This window comes from Haliotis rubra, unplaced genomic scaffold (assembly GCF_003918875.1).
Source record: "Haliotis rubra isolate DU_JTF1 unplaced genomic scaffold, ASM391887v1 Scf23, whole genome shotgun sequence".
Classification (NCBI taxonomy): domain Eukaryota; kingdom Metazoa; phylum Mollusca; class Gastropoda; order Lepetellida; family Haliotidae; genus Haliotis; species Haliotis rubra.
In genome coordinates, this window is record NW_025766336.1 from 1818187 (window position 1) to 1838007 (window position 19821).

The following is a 19821-nucleotide window of genomic DNA, read 5'->3' on the forward strand; positions in this document are numbered from 1 at the left end:
TTGGATAGTCTGTACCTATTCTTGCTCAGACCCAGATCCACACGGAGAGTCGGGCATTGGATAGTCTGTACCTATTCTTGCTCAGACCCAGATCCACACGGAGAGTCGGGCATTGGATAGTCTGTACCTATTCTTGCTCAGACCCAGATCCACACGGAGAGTCAGGCATTGGATAGTCTGGACCTATTCTTGCTCAGACCCAGATCAACACAGACAGACAGGATTGGATAGTCTGGACTTATTCTTGCTCAGACCCAGATCCACACGGAGAGTCGGGCATTGGATAATCTGGACCTATTCTTGCTCAGACCCAGATCCACACGGGGAGTCGGGCATTGGATAGTCTGGACCTATTCTTGCTCAGACCCAGATCCACATGGAGAGTCAGGCATTGGATAGTCTGGACCTATTCTTGCTCAGACCCAGATCCACACGGGGAGTCGGGCATTGGATAGTCTGGACCTATTCTTGCTCAGACCCAGATCCACACAGACAGACAGGCATTGGATAGTCTGAACCTATTCTTGCTCATACCCAGATCCACACAGACAGACAGGCATTGGATAGTCTGGACCTATTCTTGCTCATACCCAGATCCACACAGACAGACAGGATTGGATAGTCTGGACTTATTCTTGCTCATACCCAGATCCACACGGAGAGTCAGGCATTGGATAGTCTGGACCTATTCTTGCTCAGACCCAGATCCACACAGACAGACAGGCATTGGATAGTCTGGACCTATTCTTGCTCAAACCCAGATCCACACGGAGAGTCAGGCATTGGATAGTCTGGACCTATTCTTGCCCACATCCACACAGGAATTAAGATAAGAGTGGTAAACCCGGGATTTGCTCTTGCCCAGGTACCCGCTGGATCCCAAGACAGACATGAATGAAGTACGTGACAACCAACAATCTGGACAGTCATAGCACCAAACGTGACCGAGCATACCTCTATAACAAAACACGATACAGATGAGGAGAGACAGAGTATTGTATGGCACCCAGCACGCCACAGCGTAAACAACAGATTTCATCTTGGATACTAAAGGAGTGTCTCCCTGAAAATGTGTATCATAGAAGTCTTGGAACTATGGCCATGATTAATGTTTCTGTATAATGTATCCTTCTGGTGCTTTAACGTGTATTTGATAGGGTATGGTGTGGGGTGCCAGGTGTGTAATCTATGATCTACGGCCTGTATGGCTGAAGTGTAACAGCTCAATGTTGTGCGGGCCTCTCTGTGACAGCTTCACATCAATACGCCATCACGGCTAGCTACTATCGCTTGTGGATGTCTGAAAGGTGAAACACACCTGGTGGGTGTTCCGTGGGACGGGTGACAGTCACGTCAGACGTCACGTTATGAATGAAGATGTCACCCAGCCACCCACCCTCACGTGGAGTTCCAACAGGATTACCTGTGAATACATACTGGTTTATGCTATAATATACTCTAGTTAATAATGGCGCATACATGTGTAAATGTATGTACATGTATACAGGTGTGGATGCGATTATAATGTTTGTCACTGTGTGTGTATGTTTGTGCGCACGTGCGTTTCGGTGTATGTGTGTGTGAGATATGTTTTTAATACAAACGTAACTGCATCAACCTTGTAAATATATGTGCGCACAAGAGTTAAAGTTTGTATTTACAAAGTTAAAAACACTGTTTATTTATGTGAATATATAAGTGTAAATGTTTAATACAAAAGTATATGTGCCAACTTTACCGACATATGTGTATACAAATGTAAATATGTCAACCTTTTAATTTTTTGAGTATACAAGTGCAGTTGTGTTAACCTTGGTTATAGATCTGTATACACAGGATGTGATAGACTAACACTTAGTCTCTGAATATATATAATTTTGATAGTATTAAATAAACCCATTTAAATTGAAAATGAGCCCCAGGGAGACCAGAGATTCAGAGGAAATCTATACTTGCTTCATTTAGGGCTTTAGCATTACAGGAAGGGCTAGGCAATAGGGAAAATAAAGTGGTTCAGGGACTGTGAGACAAACCTATTAATGTGATGTTGTGTGGCGAGTCCTTAAATTAGTCTGTCTCACAGTCGTTGAACCGCACTATTTTCCTCCCCGCCCAGCCCTCTGTGCGATGCTAAAGCACTAAATGAAGCAAGTCTAGATTTCCTGAGGTTCAGGAACTCCGACCTCACTGGGGCTCCTTTTCAAATGAAAAAAAAGTATTTCAAAAGTATGTAAATTCAGAGACTATGCGTTAGTCTAGAGAGTCCTAAGCGACCAGTTCCACACGGAGGACATACATCTTGAAGGCAGTCGTAGATGCCACGCGCCGTCTGAAGAGGGGATGAGGCCACTTGACACTCACGTGCTGCAGGGGTCAGCGCGGACGCAGGATGCCTGGCACTGGGCACCGGAACTGGATGTAAAGCACATGGGAAATATGAAGGGGGCTAAAGATATCAAGTTGTTTAATTACAAACATGCACAGTTCATTCTTTCTTATATCAGGATTTAGTTTGTGAAATGTGATATGTCTGTTTGGAACTTTAATGTTGAAGATAAAATGCATGGGAAAACATGCACATAAACATTGAATGCTCCAGTTAAACAGCGCTTTACCTATAATCAAATATGGAGATGTAGATGGTCTTGTGTAATGAGTGAGGGGCATTCAGTTGCAAGGAAGTAGAACTTCGATTTCTTTATGAAAAATAAAACGATCTACTTTAATCTGTGACCATATGATCTACGATAACACTGTGCCGTACACGACCTACAACTACATGTTCTACGATTACACTGTCTACCACTACACGAATTACGATTATACTGCCTCATACCTGATCTACGAATACACTGCCTCATATCTGATCTACGAATACACTGCTTCATACCTGATCTACGAATACACTGCTTCATTCATATCTACGAATACACTGCTTCATTCATATCTACGATCACACAACCTTTGACCATGCTCAATCTACGACTACATGGTCTATGGTAAAATAATCTACAAATACAATAAAGGTTACATTATATAGGATTACAATTTCTACGAGTACAGGAAATGGGATTAAACTATCTACCACTACACGAATTATGATTATACGTCCTCATACCTGATCTACGAATACCTGGTCAACCTTTGACCATGCTGTACCTACGACCATGTCATCTACGATCTACATGATCACTAGTTACAGTATCCACAAATACATTATACAGGATTACAATTTCTACGAGTACAGAATCCGGGATTACACTATCTACGTCATGACACACCACTGATCAATCTACGACACTACATGGTCTGCGAGAGTACGTGCTCCACGAGCATCATGAAAAACGTATATAAACTGAATTACATTTATACAATTAATGGCATAATAATAATTCTTACCATAAAGTATGAAATATGACAAAATCATTATATAATAGAATACATAGGGGTTCGTTATTTCAACAAGTCTTCTGTATCCTGCCAATGATAAGAGACATAATTCTTCCCCCGACACCTGTGATGTATGTGGAAATTGTTGACAAGTTCGGTGGTCTGTATCCTGGCTTGATGAAAACATTACCGGCCAGCAACAGTCTGGGAATGGAGGCACTAGACGAGTCCATTGCTGTAGAGGGGTCTCCCACTCCTCCAGATGGGAGCTGGGAGGACGGTGCCGCATCAACACGTGGCTGATGGGTGCAGGGCGGGGATGCTGGGACACACACGGATAAAGCGTCTGGGAGTCGGGTCTGCCGAACTCAGGACTCAGGACACATAACGTACAGACACTATAGATACCGTTCACTACCGACTGGCAGTGGTCACAGATCATCAGCACCAGCATATTCGACATTGAACAGTGTCATGAGATTTTTTAACACAGAGTTGCGAAACATGCATACATGGATGTTAAGATGACCGTGTACCCATTTACATAGTCACCCTGTAGTGCGCCAGTACCTTGTAACATGACAATCACAGATCTTAGAGTGATGGCGGCCTGTCGTCTGTGTTACATTGGGAACGATATTCGCTGACCGGAGGATAATGATGCACGTGCAATGTGGACAGTGGCCATGCACGTGCATGCTTGTGCTGGTGGTCATCTGGGCAGGAAGTGACGTCATGGGAACGGCCTGTCAACAGTGCGACTGCATGGTCAAGTAAGTTCAGCATTATATTATTTAGATATGCTCCACACAAACCACTTAGAACAAAGACCATATTGCATGTGCATAAGTTGCATTTGCCAGTTGTAACCTGGTTTGATCATATCATATGTTCAAGATATGGTCAGAATCGTAAAACTGAGTCTGTTTTAGCAGATATTTCGTACTAATATGGAAAGGATTTTGTCATTCTTTTTTTATTATTATTCACGATGCAAATGTCCCATACAGAGATTGTGAAACTCGTGGCATGGTTCTGTGCAGGGTCAATCTTAATGTCGTATCTGATCGACGACAAGAAACATGCAACCAGACGCAACGTGCCAGGTCGTCTATTATACCAGAGACGCGACCTTGACACTGACATAAGGCAAAAACAAATTTTGATGTGGAAATGATCCAACTTAAATCCAGCCATGTTGCATTGATTATAATTATGGAATTCAGGTATAATCAGAGTATTACATATACGACTGTAGTATTCTTATCCCGATCACTTCTATCCCATTTGTTGCCTCAAGTCCTCATCCTCCCAGCAACATCCCTTGTTGACGTTGTGGGTTCCAGACCTGTGTCTCACGTCTCTGTTGCCACGGCCTGGTACTCGGCCTCACGTCCCCATTGGAGGAACAGGGACGTGATTTTCACAGACTCTCTGGTGGTGGGAGAGTATAGATTGCGGTGCAAGCAGCACGCTGCACTTACTAAAAACATCGTTTTTTTATGTATGACGAGAAGGCAATGAGCTCAATGTGTTGTGAGAGCCAGCTCGGTCTTGGGAACCTGATCTTCCAAAATGACGGGGATTCAGACACTGTTATTGTCGCTAGGTGCAGATTTAGGAGAATTGTGCCAGTGGGCCGTTATGTTTTATAGAGGCATCACAGACGGCTGGAAGCTTGTAGGAGAGGATGTTTTATGCAGCGGCACTCTCTCGCAGACGGCATAATGGAATCTGATGGCATATGTTCTCACTTAGACCATTCTTGCCTACTCTCCCAATTGTATTGACTCATTCAAGAAGAGCGTCAGGGTTTTTTTAAAGTCAAAAAGTAATCGCATCGTCAATTTCTCCGTCTATGAGCGATTGTAAAACCAGTTATGAGAGTAAAAAATGTCATAATTTTGTATAGATATGTATATAGATATATATTTATAGATCATGTTTGTTCCGTATTTATCAGGGATCCTGAAAACAATCATGGCGGAATTACCAACATTGTAGCTGCATGTGAAGAGGGCAAGGTCACGTGGTTTACAACCAACGGAGCTCTTCGGATCACCGTGAACCCAACGAAGTCAGGGCTATTCCGGATCTGCTTTCGTGTTGAAAGTGATGCCTATAAGACTGTTGTGTCTCAGGAGATCCTGGCAACCAAACTGCAAAATTACAGGCTGAAAACGACGACACAGGACATTAAGTTATCTCCCCTCCTTACCACCAGTGGCCTCAGCAAGGTGAACTGTATTTCCGGTTCCGGTCCTACGCGATTATATGTAGAGACTGAGAGTGATGATGAGGTTTTGACAGTGGCAAAGGTCAAGGTTGAATACGACGTTGAGAAAATCGGAGCTGGGTCAAGTCAAAGTCCATATGAAGGTGAGTGTTACACGAAAACGTACTCATTTGCTAAACCCTATCATACAGAATCTTCTTTTATCTTCTTTGAATGGTAGCACTAATGGCTCTGGTGTTTAATTTCCTGTGCATGGATGCGCATCTTGGCTGATCTTAGTGGTTGGTTCGAATCCCAGGTGACCTTTGGTTTTCCAACAACACTAAGCTAACTCCCGTGAGTTTAACCAAAGTTTTAGAGGTCGTGATATACTAGTAACTGCAAAACTGTTTTTAACTAAGGCTCGAATGCTCTTCCTTATGGCAAGGCAGTTGGGAACCCGAATCTCAAGGATTGCAGGTGCAGTTCAAGGATACAGGGTTAATTTAATAGCAGTTCAATATTTAACAAGCAATTTCTCTTAAAACATGCGCAAGCAGACTCGCGGTAGTCGTGACAAAGATTCGGATCTACATACATATACAGGTAAATGTACACACGAGAGTTCACGAGAGTGCTGCCTTTGTGCACAACTCGGTCTATACAAGGCCAGACAATTACGCTATATGCTTACCTGTAGACTCAGTTGTGACACACAGACGCCGGGCGATACCTGCCACGTCTCTGTGTACAGGAAGAAGTGGCTGCACGTGCAGGAGACCATGTGTCTCGCCGTCAAACAATAGGCCTGTCCCAGTGAGGTCGCTGGAGTCATTCGCCATGGCAGCGATTTCACTCTGGCCTATTCAGTTTCAACTGTATAGTGATTTCATTAAGTCTTTTCAAGCAGTGTTCGATCACTGAGTTGATCCCTTGATGAAGTGAAAGTTGTCCCCACTTTACAGAGCATGGTTCAGTGGGTAGTTGCGCAATAAGGTTTGTTGGTACAGTGCAGCTGACACTCTCTGCCAAACACACTCCCTAACTCTAGTCAAACACTGCGTGCTACCCTGTTCATGTTTATGTCTGTAAAGACTTTGATTAGTGTCTTGCACGTGAGATCTAGACAAACTGATGTTATACTATGCAAACAAATTAAAGTCATGTCTTACAAACAAATATACGTCATATCATACAAACAGTTATTGCTGCTAAAAGATATACCGTGCATACAGATACTGTCGTTGTACCGTACCTACACACAATCCTGTTACACCCTACCTACAGATTCTGTCGTTGTACCGTGCCTACACACATTCCAGTTACACCCTGCCTACAGATACTGTCGTTGTACCGTACCTACACCCATTCCAGTTACACCCTGCCTACAGATTCTGTCGTTGTACCGTGCCTACACACATTCCAGTTACACCCTGCCTACAGATACTGTCGTTTGTACCGTACCTACACCCAATCCTGTTACACCCTACCTACAGATTCTGTCGTTGTACCGTGCCTACACACATTCATATTACACCCTGCCTACAGATACTGTCGTTGTACCGTACCAACACCCATTCCAGTTACACCCTACCTACAGATTCTGTCGTTGTACCGTACCTACACACATTCCAGTTACACCCTGCCTACAGATACTGTCGTTGTACCGTACCTACACCCAATCCTGTTACACCCTACCTACAGATTCTGTCGTTGTACCGTACCTACACACATTCATGTTACACCCTGCCTACAGATACTGTCGTTGTACCGTTACCTACACCATACACGCAATCCTGCTACACCCTGCCTACAGATTACTGTCGTTGTACCGTACCTACACACAATCCTGTTACACCCGGCCTACAGATAGTGTCGTTGTACCGTACCTACACACAATCCTGTTACACCCTGCCTACAGATACTGTCGTTGTACCGTACCTACACACAATCCTGTTACACCCTGCCTACAGATACTGTCGTTGTACCGTACCTACACACAATCCTGTTACACCCTGCCTACAGATACTGTCGTTGTACCGTACCTACACACAATCCTGTTACACCCTGCCTACAGATACTGTCCGTACCTACACGACAATCCTTTTACATACCTGTACACCCTGCCCACACAGATACTGTCGTTGTACCGTACCTACACACAATCCTGTTACACCCTGCCTACAGATACTGCCGTTGTACCTGTTACACACAATCCTGTTACACCCTGCCTACAGATACTGTCGTTGTACCGTGCCTACACACAATCCTGTTACACCCTGCCTACAGATACTGTCGTTGTACCGTACCTACACACAATCCTGTTACACCCTGCCTACAGATACTGTCGTTGTACCGTACCTACACACATTCCTGTTACACTCTGCCTACAGATACTGTCGTTGTACCGTACCTACACACAATCCTGTTACACCCTGCCTACAGATACTGTTGTTGTACCGTACCTACACACAATCCTTTTACACCCTGCCTACAGATACTGTCGTTGTACCGTACCTACACACATCCTGTTACACCCTGCCTACAGATACTGTCGTTGTACCGTACCTACACACAATCCTATTACACCCTGCCTACAGATACTCACGTTGTACCGTACCTACACACAATCCTGTTACACCCTGCCTACAGATACTGTCGTCGTTGTACCGTTACACACACATGTTACACCCTGCCATACAGATACTGGGGTCGTTGTACCGTACCTTACACACAATCATGTTACACCCCTGCCTACAGATACTGTCGTTGTACCGTACCTACACACACATACTTATGTTACACCTGCCTACAGATACTGTCGTTGCACCGTACCCGTACTCCATTACACACATTCATGTTACGCTGTTGCCTACCTAGATACTGCCTACGTTGCTGTACACCGTACCTACACACGAATCCTGTTACACCCTGCCTACAGATACTGTCGTTGTACCGTACCTACACACAACTCTGTTACACCCTGCCTACATATACTGTCGTTGTACCGTACCTACACACAATCCCTGTTACACACACCTACTGCCTACACAGATATGCCATTGTCCGCACTAAGACACATTCATGTTAGATATTGATACTGTTGTACCGTACCTACACTTTATTCCTGTTACACCCTACCTACAGATACCTGCCGTACCATTACCACCACACAGTATTACATCCCCTGCCTACAGATATTGCCAGTTGTGCGGCGTAAACACCAAGCATGTTTACACCCTTGCCTACAGATACTGGCGTTGTACTCCTACACACGAAAGTCCTGTCACACCCTGCCAGCAGATACTGCGTCGTTGTACCGTACCTACACCCAATCCCTGTTACACCCTGCCTACAGATACTTGCTGTTGGCACCATACCTACACACATTTATGTTACACTCGCCTACTCGTTGTAGCTGTACCTATACGCAATCCTGCCTACATTCGTTCTGCCTGGATACTGTTGTTGTACCGTGCCACCGCACAATCCTGTTACCCTGCTTATAGATACTGCCGTCGTCACCGTAGCTATACTATACTTCAGCTATACTTCCTACGATGCCGCTATTACCATACGTAACTAATTGAAGCTGCACTGTCATATTTACATAGCCCATAAGATGATATATACAGGGTGTATGTATGTTTTCCACTCAGTGTGTCGGCTCGTGCACGGAGCCAGGAGCTGCGCCAGGTCTGTCTGCTCCAGCCACTTCTGGTGTTCGCCGCTAGGCTCGAACCTTTCTCCGTCATCATGTAAACCCAGTCAGGGGTGTAAGTGACAGCTCTATAACATTGCTAACCCTGCACCTTCGGCAGGACTCAGATCGACACTGTAAACAGTCCTGGCGGACTACAACGTAAAGTGGCGGCGCAATTGACAGTCACTACTTGATCACTAATAATTACTTATGCATAATGTTAACGCTCCTTTGCACATTTTGGTTGTATATAAGACTGACGTGTGACACGAAGATTATAAAGGCGTGGAAATGCTAGACACATCAGGGCGAGACAACAGCTTTGACGTTAAAGAGTGAGTGAATGGGTGGGTGTGTGTGAGTCCTGGTTTTACGTCAGCTTTTTACAATATTCCAACAATATCTCTGTGGGGACACCAGAAATGGGCTTCACACATTGTAACCATCGTGACGGGCGACCACTTTAACCACTAGGCCACCCAAGCGCCCCTGTGATGTTAAAGGGTGTTCTATGAAGGAGAAAGTGACATCGACATTGCTCGTAGGATTGAATGGTGGTGGGATGTGGATTCAAGTCACTGGCGAGTATTACCGGATCTGGTAGAGGAACGTACGAGTATGGATTCAGGCGACTGGCGTTATCATAATTGCATGTATCAGTTTATTGCATGAAGGCCAGAGGGCCCATATACAGAATAAATATGTATGATATATGTTATAACGCATATACAACATGCGACGTACACACACGTTACATTGAATCTCTTCTCAATATAAGAAGCGCGTGATAAAATAAATAGGAGCTACCTTATATTGTAATAGGGATGCTTTACATGAAGTATTGAATACAGTTTTGTAGCATTAATATTTGATTGTAGCCATTGCGGAAAATACAGTTGCCTTAAATCATTATATGCAGGACAAAGAAATAGAAGTGTAATTCATTCTCTACAGTATTACAAAATGGACAGAACCTTTGTGATTTTATAATAGATGAATATCTTCCTTGATTGATATATAAATCATTTAGGCCAAGTCTCAGGCGCATGAAAACACTACGAAGCTTTTTACTACGTAAGTTGTATAGATACGACTCAGGTTCAAGTAAAGATTTAAACTCACGATAGCAATCATATCTTGAACTTTCATATAAAGATGAATGCCAGTCTTGTTTAAAGATATCAATAGCCCTGGTACGAAAAGAGTTTGATAAATGCATTAACGTCGCCCAGGGGTTTGGGATAGCCAAACAAATCCAAAGCCGTATCTAAACAAAAGAATACGAATACAGGTTGCCCAAGTATTTTTACCAATATTATCAAGATGGACAATCATATTGTAGGTTTTTCAGACAGACGATGTTCTGGCATATTTATTACTTTACACCAGTACTTTAAACAGCGAGGTAGAGAAATTATGTACAAAGGAAATCTCCCACATTCACCGTACACCATATTATTAGGGGTAGACATCCCAACATTTAAAAACCTTTTACATGCAAGAAGGTGAACCTTTTCAATGGCATAAAATTCCTTATTGCCCAAAATTTCAGACCCATAAAGAAGAATAGGCTGTACTTGGGAATCAAACAATTTGAAAATATATTGGGACCAACAACCCCAACTTTGGTATAACAGAGAGCAATTGAAGTAGGGCCCTTTTCCCTCTAATTGCCAAATTAATAATGGATTTGTTCAGATTTAGTGTATGTGTAAACAGTATCCCTAGATATTTATATTCGTTAACAACAGTCATACGCTCACATTTAAAAGTACCACTTTTCTGTAGCTGCCGTTGGGCCACCCTTACGAAAACAACAATTTTGGTCTTTTCAAGATTAACATCAAGTCGCCAGTTATCTGAATAAGATGAAAGTGTATCAATTTGTCTCCTGAAGGCCAATAACAGTACTTGACATAAGGATCACATCGTCGGCAAAAGTAAAATAAAAGTTCAACAAGATCAGGAAATAATTGGATGCTATGTCTGCCAGGATTGTATAACGTCAAAATATAGTTCGTTGATAAAGAATGAGAAAAGTATGGGGCTTAGAACCTGCCAATGTCGTACACCAGTAGGACAATCAAAATAGTCACTGAAAGCATCATCACATCGAACACAAGACTTTTACATTTGAATACATTGACCTGATATCAAACATTTTCCCTTTAAGACCCCTATTTCTAAGACATTTTCCACATTTTATCTCTGTCAACAGAATCAAAAGCCTTTCTAAAATCAACAAAGGCTACATACAATTTTCTTTTACTAAAAGCTAAACATCGCTCAATTACTGAGTATACAGTAAAATATGATCAAAGGTTGAGTATTCCTTTCTAAATCCAGCTTGTGAATCTGGGATCAAGTCCCTCATATTTGACCACTGTGTTAGCCTATTATTGTTGATAATAGATACAAATGTTTTACCAACAACACTTGTCAGAGATATGCCCCGATAATTGTTAGGGTTATTTATGTTTCCATTCTTAAATAATGGAACAATTATTGATTTAGCCCATTCAGACGGAAAACATCTAGAATCAAATATCCGATTAAAGCTTTTAACTAGAAACGGCATTATCTCAGGCAAGGCAGTTTTGATCATCTCTGAAATAACACCATCCACACCACAGCAGACTTTCCAACTTTAAAGGCGAGATACAGCAAGAAAACATAGCTTATGATTAAACATATTTTAAGATTATTAACAATAAACATCGGTGTCTGTTTACAAGAAAATGGCATCTATAGTCTCTTTGCAGTGAAAAGGTACCGATGAATTCCACTTTAAACAAAAAAGTAAATCAAATAATGTGAAATTAAGATTGCGAATCCTCATAATTTTACCTTGCCAATTAAACATTTAAATTTCAACTTAGGATAAAAGCTGTTTAACAGACGATCATAGATTCAAATCGCATTATTGGTTTGTATTACAAGGGAGTAAGCGCAGTAATTGGAACAGTGAAACAAATGCACGTGCAGTACGTGATGAGCGTTTACTTAGCCCAACCCTACTCGTTCTCGGTGTTTCATTTAATGTGCATACCCCCTTGTAATACAAACCAATAATAGCGATTTGAAACTGATCGTTTGTTAGACAACGTTTATCCTAAGTTGAATAAAATTCTGAGATTTAAATGTTCAATTGGCATGGTAAAATCATGAGGATTCACACTTCTAATTTCACTTTATCTGATTTACGTATTTGTTTAAAGTGCAATTCATCGGTACGTTTTCACTGCAAACAGACTATAATTACCACCCGCCGCGCGAAGCGGGGGATATAGGCTCCAGTCCGTCCGTCCGCCCGTACGTACGAATTGGAATATCTTAAGAACTGTTCTCTAGATTCTATTCATATTTGGTACCTAGGTTCATCACCGTATAAGATAGGTCCAAGTCAGGTTTGGTGACCTTGACCTTCATTTCAAGGTCACAAGGGGACTTTAACGTTTTACCTGCATGTTAAGTTATCTCAAGAACCGTTCACTGGATTTTCTTCATTTTCAATGCCAAGGCGCAGGGCCCAGTCGATTTTGGTGACCTTCGCATAATTGTCAAGGTCATTGGGACACTTTGAAGATTTCAGCATGTAAACCTGCATGTTAAGCTATCTCAAGAACCGTTCACTGGATTGTCTTCATATTTTTGGAACCAAGCTTTATCTAGGGAAGGCCCAGGGCCCAGTCAATTTTGGTGACCATCACATAATTTTCAGGGTCACGATGACACTTTGAAGATTTCAGCATGTTAACCTGAATTGTCAGCAAGATATTTCAAGAACGGTTCACTTGATTTTCTTCATATTCAATGCCAAGGCGCAGGGTCCAGTCAATTTTGGTAACCTTCACATAATTGTCAAGGTCATGGCGACACTTTGAAGATTTCAGCATATTAACCTGCATGTTATGCTTGCCAGCGGGATACCTCAAGAACCATTCACTGGATTTTCTTCATATTTGACACGAAGCTTCATATAAGGAAGGCCCAAGGCCCAGTCAATTTTGGTGACCATCACATAATTTTCAGGGTCACGATGACACTTTGAAGATTTCAGATATTTCAAGAACGGTTCACTTGATTTTCTTCATATACTTTCAAGACTTCCCTTTAATGTTTTTCAATAAGCAATTTCTTTAGTACTATTTTTGCATATCTCATACACTATGACATTCATGTCAAGGTCAAAGTCAGTCTTGAAAATATAGAGCAAGATATCAAGAGAGGTTGACTGGTCATGTTTTTGTTGACATTTAACTTAAACTTTCATTACTTTATAAGTTTGATTTGATAATTTGCGGCGGGGGATTATGTCACCTTAGTGACAATCCTTGTTTGAGTTATTACATAGATGTACATAACAGATACAGAAGTATCCAAGTTGGGCTGGTTTTTAGGTCTCAACAGAAACATGAGCAAAATGGTTCTTGCAACAAAACTCGAGGATTCTTTTTGACGATTTATAGGTTCCTGTAATGGGTGGTTCCGTCTATCTGACTGGATCGACCGTTTCTAGAAATGCCTACAAAGAGTGGACATAGCAGAAAGAGTCCCTCGTGTGCAGAAACGTCAACAACAATCTTCTGTGGTCTTTTACAATATAAATCTTGACGTTCTCGAGGGTCCGCTAGCATGTGATAATGGGTTCTCTATGTAGTTTGAGAACCCCATTTTATGAGACAGAAGGTATAACTTTCTCTGTAACGTGAAAAACTGTCATTTTTGTTGGACAAAGATCTCGATGTACAAGCATCGATCTCCCCAGTGTCAGTTGAGGGACATGTTTGTCGTCTCGCCCCTACTTGTCACTGGAACAAGTAGACGACAACGAGAGTTTTGACACCCGGCTAAAACTGAGCTTTCCTGGATGTATTTGTCAACCCGTATTGACAAAAGACGGCTATTTGTTGATGGGAATCTGTAATGAAGTGCCAATACCGATACTACACACATGTCAGCTATGATAGCTTCCAACGGACGCTAATTCTCCGAGATTACATCCAAGATAAACGAGACTTTCGCTTGTCAAAAACAGGTGCCCGATGACTGTCCACATGATATCTTAAACCAGTCAACAGGTGATAATTCCTCCGACCATTTCAAATATTTACCCGAATGACATGTTTCAAGATGGCGGGCCATTGTCGTCTGCGTGTTTACGAACTGACCATCGTATTATCTTACCATGGTATCGGGCCTGTCCATCGCACTTCATATTCAATCATTCCAGTAATTCCTGTTTGGCTATTCCCGGAAATATTATCCCTTTCCATAGTCTCGCCTTTATTGCTGGTTTGATTCGGTTTGTCATCTCGTCCGAGTAATGGCGGTCATCAGATGGCTGGCCGTAGCTCTAATTATCGGATCAGAGGGTGTGTTGACTCAAGCTCCAATTTCTCCCTTCCCCTCTTCAGATCCTCCAGATAAGAATATCAGTTCGAGCAGACGACATTACCATGTCTGAGACTTTTAGTCTCGAACTCGAAACTTTAAAGATGCAGAACATGTGCATTTCCATTGGAATTAAATTACCTCCCAAACAGGTTCAAGTTTCTATCACAAGCCAACATGACTTTGTTCTCGTTTAAACGTTATGACAGGCTGTAATTATATATTATTGAATGAGAAAGTCGAGACAATGCTTTGATAATTGTGATGGCATATTTCACAAAGTGGTAAGTAATCATGATTTTTAGAATGACATTCAACAGTCAATTTCAAACAAAAACATACACTTTCAAAGGTTCTGTTTAAAGTTTCGGCCGCTTGCCAGTGTGTTAGCTTTGATGCTATATGTGTCCACCTCATGTTTGTCAAGGTCAAATGGCAGTAAGATGCAAGTGCGGGTTGTGAGCATAGAGCTGTTTCCCGCCACTGGGTGGAAGCAGACGTCACGAGCAGTCATCTCGTTACGTGGTTGGGCAGTGGCGAGCTCGGAGCCCGGGGGATGAGACAGTTACTGGCTGCTGTGTCCACACCCGACCGTGACTCCGACATGGTCAGCGCCCTCTGTCGCGTGCTCGCTGGGCTTTGAGTATCCGTGTGAAGCGGTCAAAGCCAACAGGTTCTGTTTGGTGAGATGCGTTGCTTCAGTCGAGCAAATGACCCGAATACACTTTAAGAGGCTGCTGCTTACGCTCTGTAAGTCATCCAGGTGTCAGGGCTTCCTTAAATCCCCATAAATTTAATTTTAAGAGTCAAAACCAACTGTGTGTCAAAACATTGAAAAATCAAATTTCACGGATGTGATGGGTTGAAATGGCATGGCGAATTATTCCGTGTCAGCTCATGTGATTTATGACGAAACAGGCAGGAGCTTCCCCATTCCGTCCATAACATTTAATGTCGCTTCTGCCAATGGTAATGTTTCAAAGCAAAATATTTTTTCAGTGGCATGCAGACACCTCACCTACGTCACGCCATGCACAGAAATGAGATTTTCCCTATTTAATTGGGCGCTTTGTGGTAAATTGGTCGTGTTTTAATGGATGTGTTCAGTATGACAGACACACGATATATCTTCCCATACCATTGTCTGCAGGAACGAACTATAATTGAAAACCTCTTGGCAAAGTATGAAATAAGCCAAGAACCCATACCGACATCAAGGCTGTTAACTTCAAAATGTTACCAGCACAACATCGATTTAACCAGACCAGACACCAAGATATGGTGAATTTACTCAGATGTATGAAACATCTACAAATTTTACCAGACCATCGGGCTGGCTAACTGTAAATTTATATCGTCCGTCAGAAATCTAGCCCGTCTCGGGCGGTCGGACGGGCTTATTTCATACACTGCTCTTGGAAATATGATATGAAACAACGGCGATAAACCCGCTGGGTGTGAGTGAATATTTTAGATCTCAGCAGAAGTCGATATCACGTCGGCCTGCAAATAATCGAATCTGGATCAGACGAACCAGTGGTTGATATTAGCAACGTCGGACAACATCAGGGTCCCATGCAAATAATCTACCAAGTCACCGCCCTTAGGCACCTGATCCGGTTGAGGCGCTACTTTCGACTGTTACTTAAGACCATTCCTATCCCGGAATCAACACGGGGTCAATAACTATTGTTTTCGCGATTTGTTTTATCGACATCAGGCCCTTAGTAGGAGGAGGAAGAGGAGTAGCAGCAACAGTAGCAGCGGCCGTAGTAGTAGTAGTAGTAGTAGTAGTAGTAGTAGTAGTAGTAGTAGTAGTAGTAGTAGTAGGAGGAGGAGGAGGAGGAGTAGTTGTTGTTAGTAGCTGGCGCGTTACATTTTGTGTTAGTATTTTGTAGGAAGTTTCTAATAATCGAATCTTTACTTTTACTTTCAGTTGCTATTGGAACCATAGATGACGTCACCCATGACGAGGACACAAGTCGCATCCGGGTCACAGCATCAAGGGTTATTTCCCAGAAAGAGGCTATCTTCCAGAAGCCAACAGGCGGAAGTGCCGGTCCCCACGAACTGAAGGGCGTGGTACACGCCCCAGTCCGGTGCGGCATCAGGCACGGGGTGGGGCAGTTCTTGTTCACAGGCCGCGTCCGTCTGGGTCAAGCAATGTTACAGTGTGCCCCCCGTTATGAACAATGGAGGGCGGTGCTGAAAATGGCCCAGGAAAATGGCCAGTTGGAGTGTACACTGGACCTCTGAGTGGATGTCTCATGGAAACTGTTTGGACCTTTAAATGTACTACTTATTGGACCTTAACCGGACACTTAACTAGACCTTTATTGAGCCTCTGATTAGATTTGAAGCTAGACCTCTATCTGAACCTTCGTTTCGACTTTAGATGGAACCTGAAACGAAGCACTTATTTGATCTTTAACTGGACCTTACGTCCACCTCTTATTGGACCTTTACTGTAATTTCTGAATGGACATTTAACTAAACCTGTCTTGACCTTTAACTGAACCTCGGAACCTTTAAACGGATTAAAACCGAAATCTCTGTAGATCTTTCCTGCAATACGACGGCCTGTGCAATATGCCTCTGGTTTCGCTCACCTGTGTGAGTGTTGCCACGTCGGGTCGCAACTGGACTGGTAGAAACCTGTATCATACACATTACTGCCAGATACTACTCAACATCTACAAGCTTGTGTACCAAAGATGATATGTATATATATTTTTCCTTTTCAGTTGCATATATTTTGTGTAGTTACACAGAAGCGTCTGAGAGTGTGTATCTGACATTGCTGTTAAAGTTTCAGATGTTTACAGACTAGTGTAGCATTTACTACATTAGTTGTGTTTGTTGACGTATATCTACTATATCTACAGAAGGCAGCAGTGTGTGTGTAGTGATAGTGAACTCTGTGATACCATCTTCGGTCATACTGACAATCGTAGGCCCTGCCTACACCATTAGCCTTCAAGTTGTGATTCATAGCTGTAGATCCCATGATTGTAAGGATATTGCCTTGACACGTACTGACATCATACTGACAATCTTAAGCCCTGCCTACACCAATAGCCTTCAAGTCGTGATTCATAGCTGTAGATCCCATGATTGTAAGGATATTTCCTTGACACGTATCTATGTCAGTTACTTCCGGATGTCTGTAGGCAATACAGGACTGACAAATTATGCAAGGAATCGTTGTCGTTTATGGATTCAAGCAAAACAAAATAGCATCGCAAATGCATTAAACTCTATGTTTGCTGCTTTCGTTCAGTAACCCACTATAATCTTGATCTAAATGTGTTGTTAACTTGTTATACAGCCAAATGTGAAATTAGTATGCCAGACTGAGTGTTTCAGCTCAGCAATACAGTCCGTATCATCGCGTGACGAACAAACATTAGCGGGAAGTCATCGAACAGTACCCAAAGACTAGAAAAGCTGAAGTAACACGTGAACTTAATACGACACTGTGGACTAAATACGACACTGTGGAAATCCTTTCCTGTACACCTCGTCAGTGTTATTCTTACCAGTTAGGACAAAGTGTTTGAAAATGAGAATGACGTTAACATATAGCCTGATCATGCCTTCCTCCCTGTGGGATTAGGCAGCGTTTGGAATGAGCATTCAATGACTACCTTTAACTGAAAGATTACCCACTTCCCCCTGACACTAAAGCCGTGTTGCCCTGACAGACAGATTAGAGGCACATCGAAGAACATTCCGAGGTTATACTAAACCTTTGATAACATTAACACATACTTCTTTTACTTCATTTTAAAGCCACGTAAGTCATTTTTACCAAGATATTTGGAAAAGATATATCCGTCAATGGTCTAAAATACAGACCCATAAGAAGAATATACCGTTGTTGATCATGTAAATACCACCTTAAATGTGTTTAGTTTTGTCTATGTTACCCCTGTATGTATACCATATCCTAAGTGCCATTGTGAGTTACCCGTCAATAGCTTTTGCAACACTATATCCTTAGGTCTTCTCAGGGGATCTGTCACAAAATGAAGTTGTCAGATCGCCCTACCATGTGTTTCTCTGGGAGTTCCCACATCTTCATTTGTGATGGCGTGGTTTCTCTGTGAGTTCCCACATCTTCATTTGTCGACGGCGTGATGCACCTGTTGGTGTTTACATCTTCAGTTGTTAGTCGCATTGGAAGTAGGTCTGAAAATTAAGTCAATTTGTCGCAGAGACAGTTAGTCAAGATATCTATCTAGAGTTATTTCACTAAACCAGTTCTCACCCATTCCAGTATCCCCCAAACCAAATACACATGGCCAGTGGCTGTCGATATTATCTGTGTCTCCCGACCCTGTGAAACGACCGGATCTTTACCGTCGATGGCCTTCTCTGAACGAAACGTGGAGACGGTAAAGACATTTTCATTTGTTCATTTCAGAGACTAGATGTTAGTCTACATCAGAATCTGCCAAACTTTTTGTGGAAGATCCTGTAACTATTTTTCCCGATACTATTTTATTAAATACCTTGTTTGAGTCAATGTTAAAGAACATAGGTGCATGCAGAAAGTGGCCAGTACCCGTTACTTGTACCGCCAACCCGTGAAGGTCCGGGTTAGAATATTGATCTTCAGTAACCCATGCTTGTCGTAAGAGGCGTCTAACGGGATCGGGTGGTCAGGTTCGCTGACTTGGTTGACACATGTCATCGGTTCCCAATTGCGCAGATCGATGTTCCTGCTGTTGATCACTGGATTGTCTGGTCCAGACTCGATTATTTACAGACCGCCGCCATATAGCTGGAATATTGCTGAGTGCGGCGTAAAACTAAACTCACTCACTTGTACCGCCAGCGAACACCAGTTCCATTCAAATCTTACTCAAACATCGCTACATCAGACTTGTCATTGCCTCCAAGGTTAGTGCAGCCTGATGGGATTACAAGATGGCACCACGGAAACCAGCCAGGCCTTTTCATTTGTAGTCATCTCAGAATAATATCTAATGAACATTTCAGATTTTGCATACACAACTTCGACAGCTGCTTACCCGTGAAGATCCGGGTTAGAATTGGTCTTCAGTAACTCATGCTTGTCGTAAGAGGCGACTAACGGGATCGGGTGGTCAGGCTC

The 19821-nt window shown here is 42.6% G+C and overlaps 2 protein-coding genes across 2 annotated transcripts; one reads left to right on the forward strand and one right to left on the reverse strand.

Moving 5' to 3' along the window:
• Positions 1 to 1952: 1952 nt before the first annotated feature.
• On the reverse strand, positions 1953 to 6644 carry LOC124277979. Its single transcript, XM_046713705.1, has 2 exons — positions 6300 to 6644; positions 1953 to 2412 (listed from the first exon to the last, which is right to left on the reverse strand). Exons 1-2 carry the CDS (start codon positions 6445 to 6447, stop codon positions 2237 to 2239), a joined length of 324 nt encoding a protein of 107 aa, XP_046569661.1. The 5' UTR covers positions 6448 to 6644; the 3' UTR covers positions 1953 to 2236.
• LOC124277978 (meteorin-like protein) lies at positions 2984 to 18001 on the forward strand. Its single transcript, XM_046713704.1, has 4 exons — positions 2984 to 4163; positions 5354 to 5769; positions 9265 to 9323; positions 16638 to 18001. The coding sequence occupies exons 1-4, from the start codon at positions 4048 to 4050 to the stop codon at positions 16956 to 16958; spliced, it is 912 nt and encodes a 303-aa protein (XP_046569660.1). The 5' UTR covers positions 2984 to 4047; the 3' UTR covers positions 16959 to 18001.
• The last annotated feature ends 1820 nt before the right edge of the window (positions 18002 to 19821 follow it).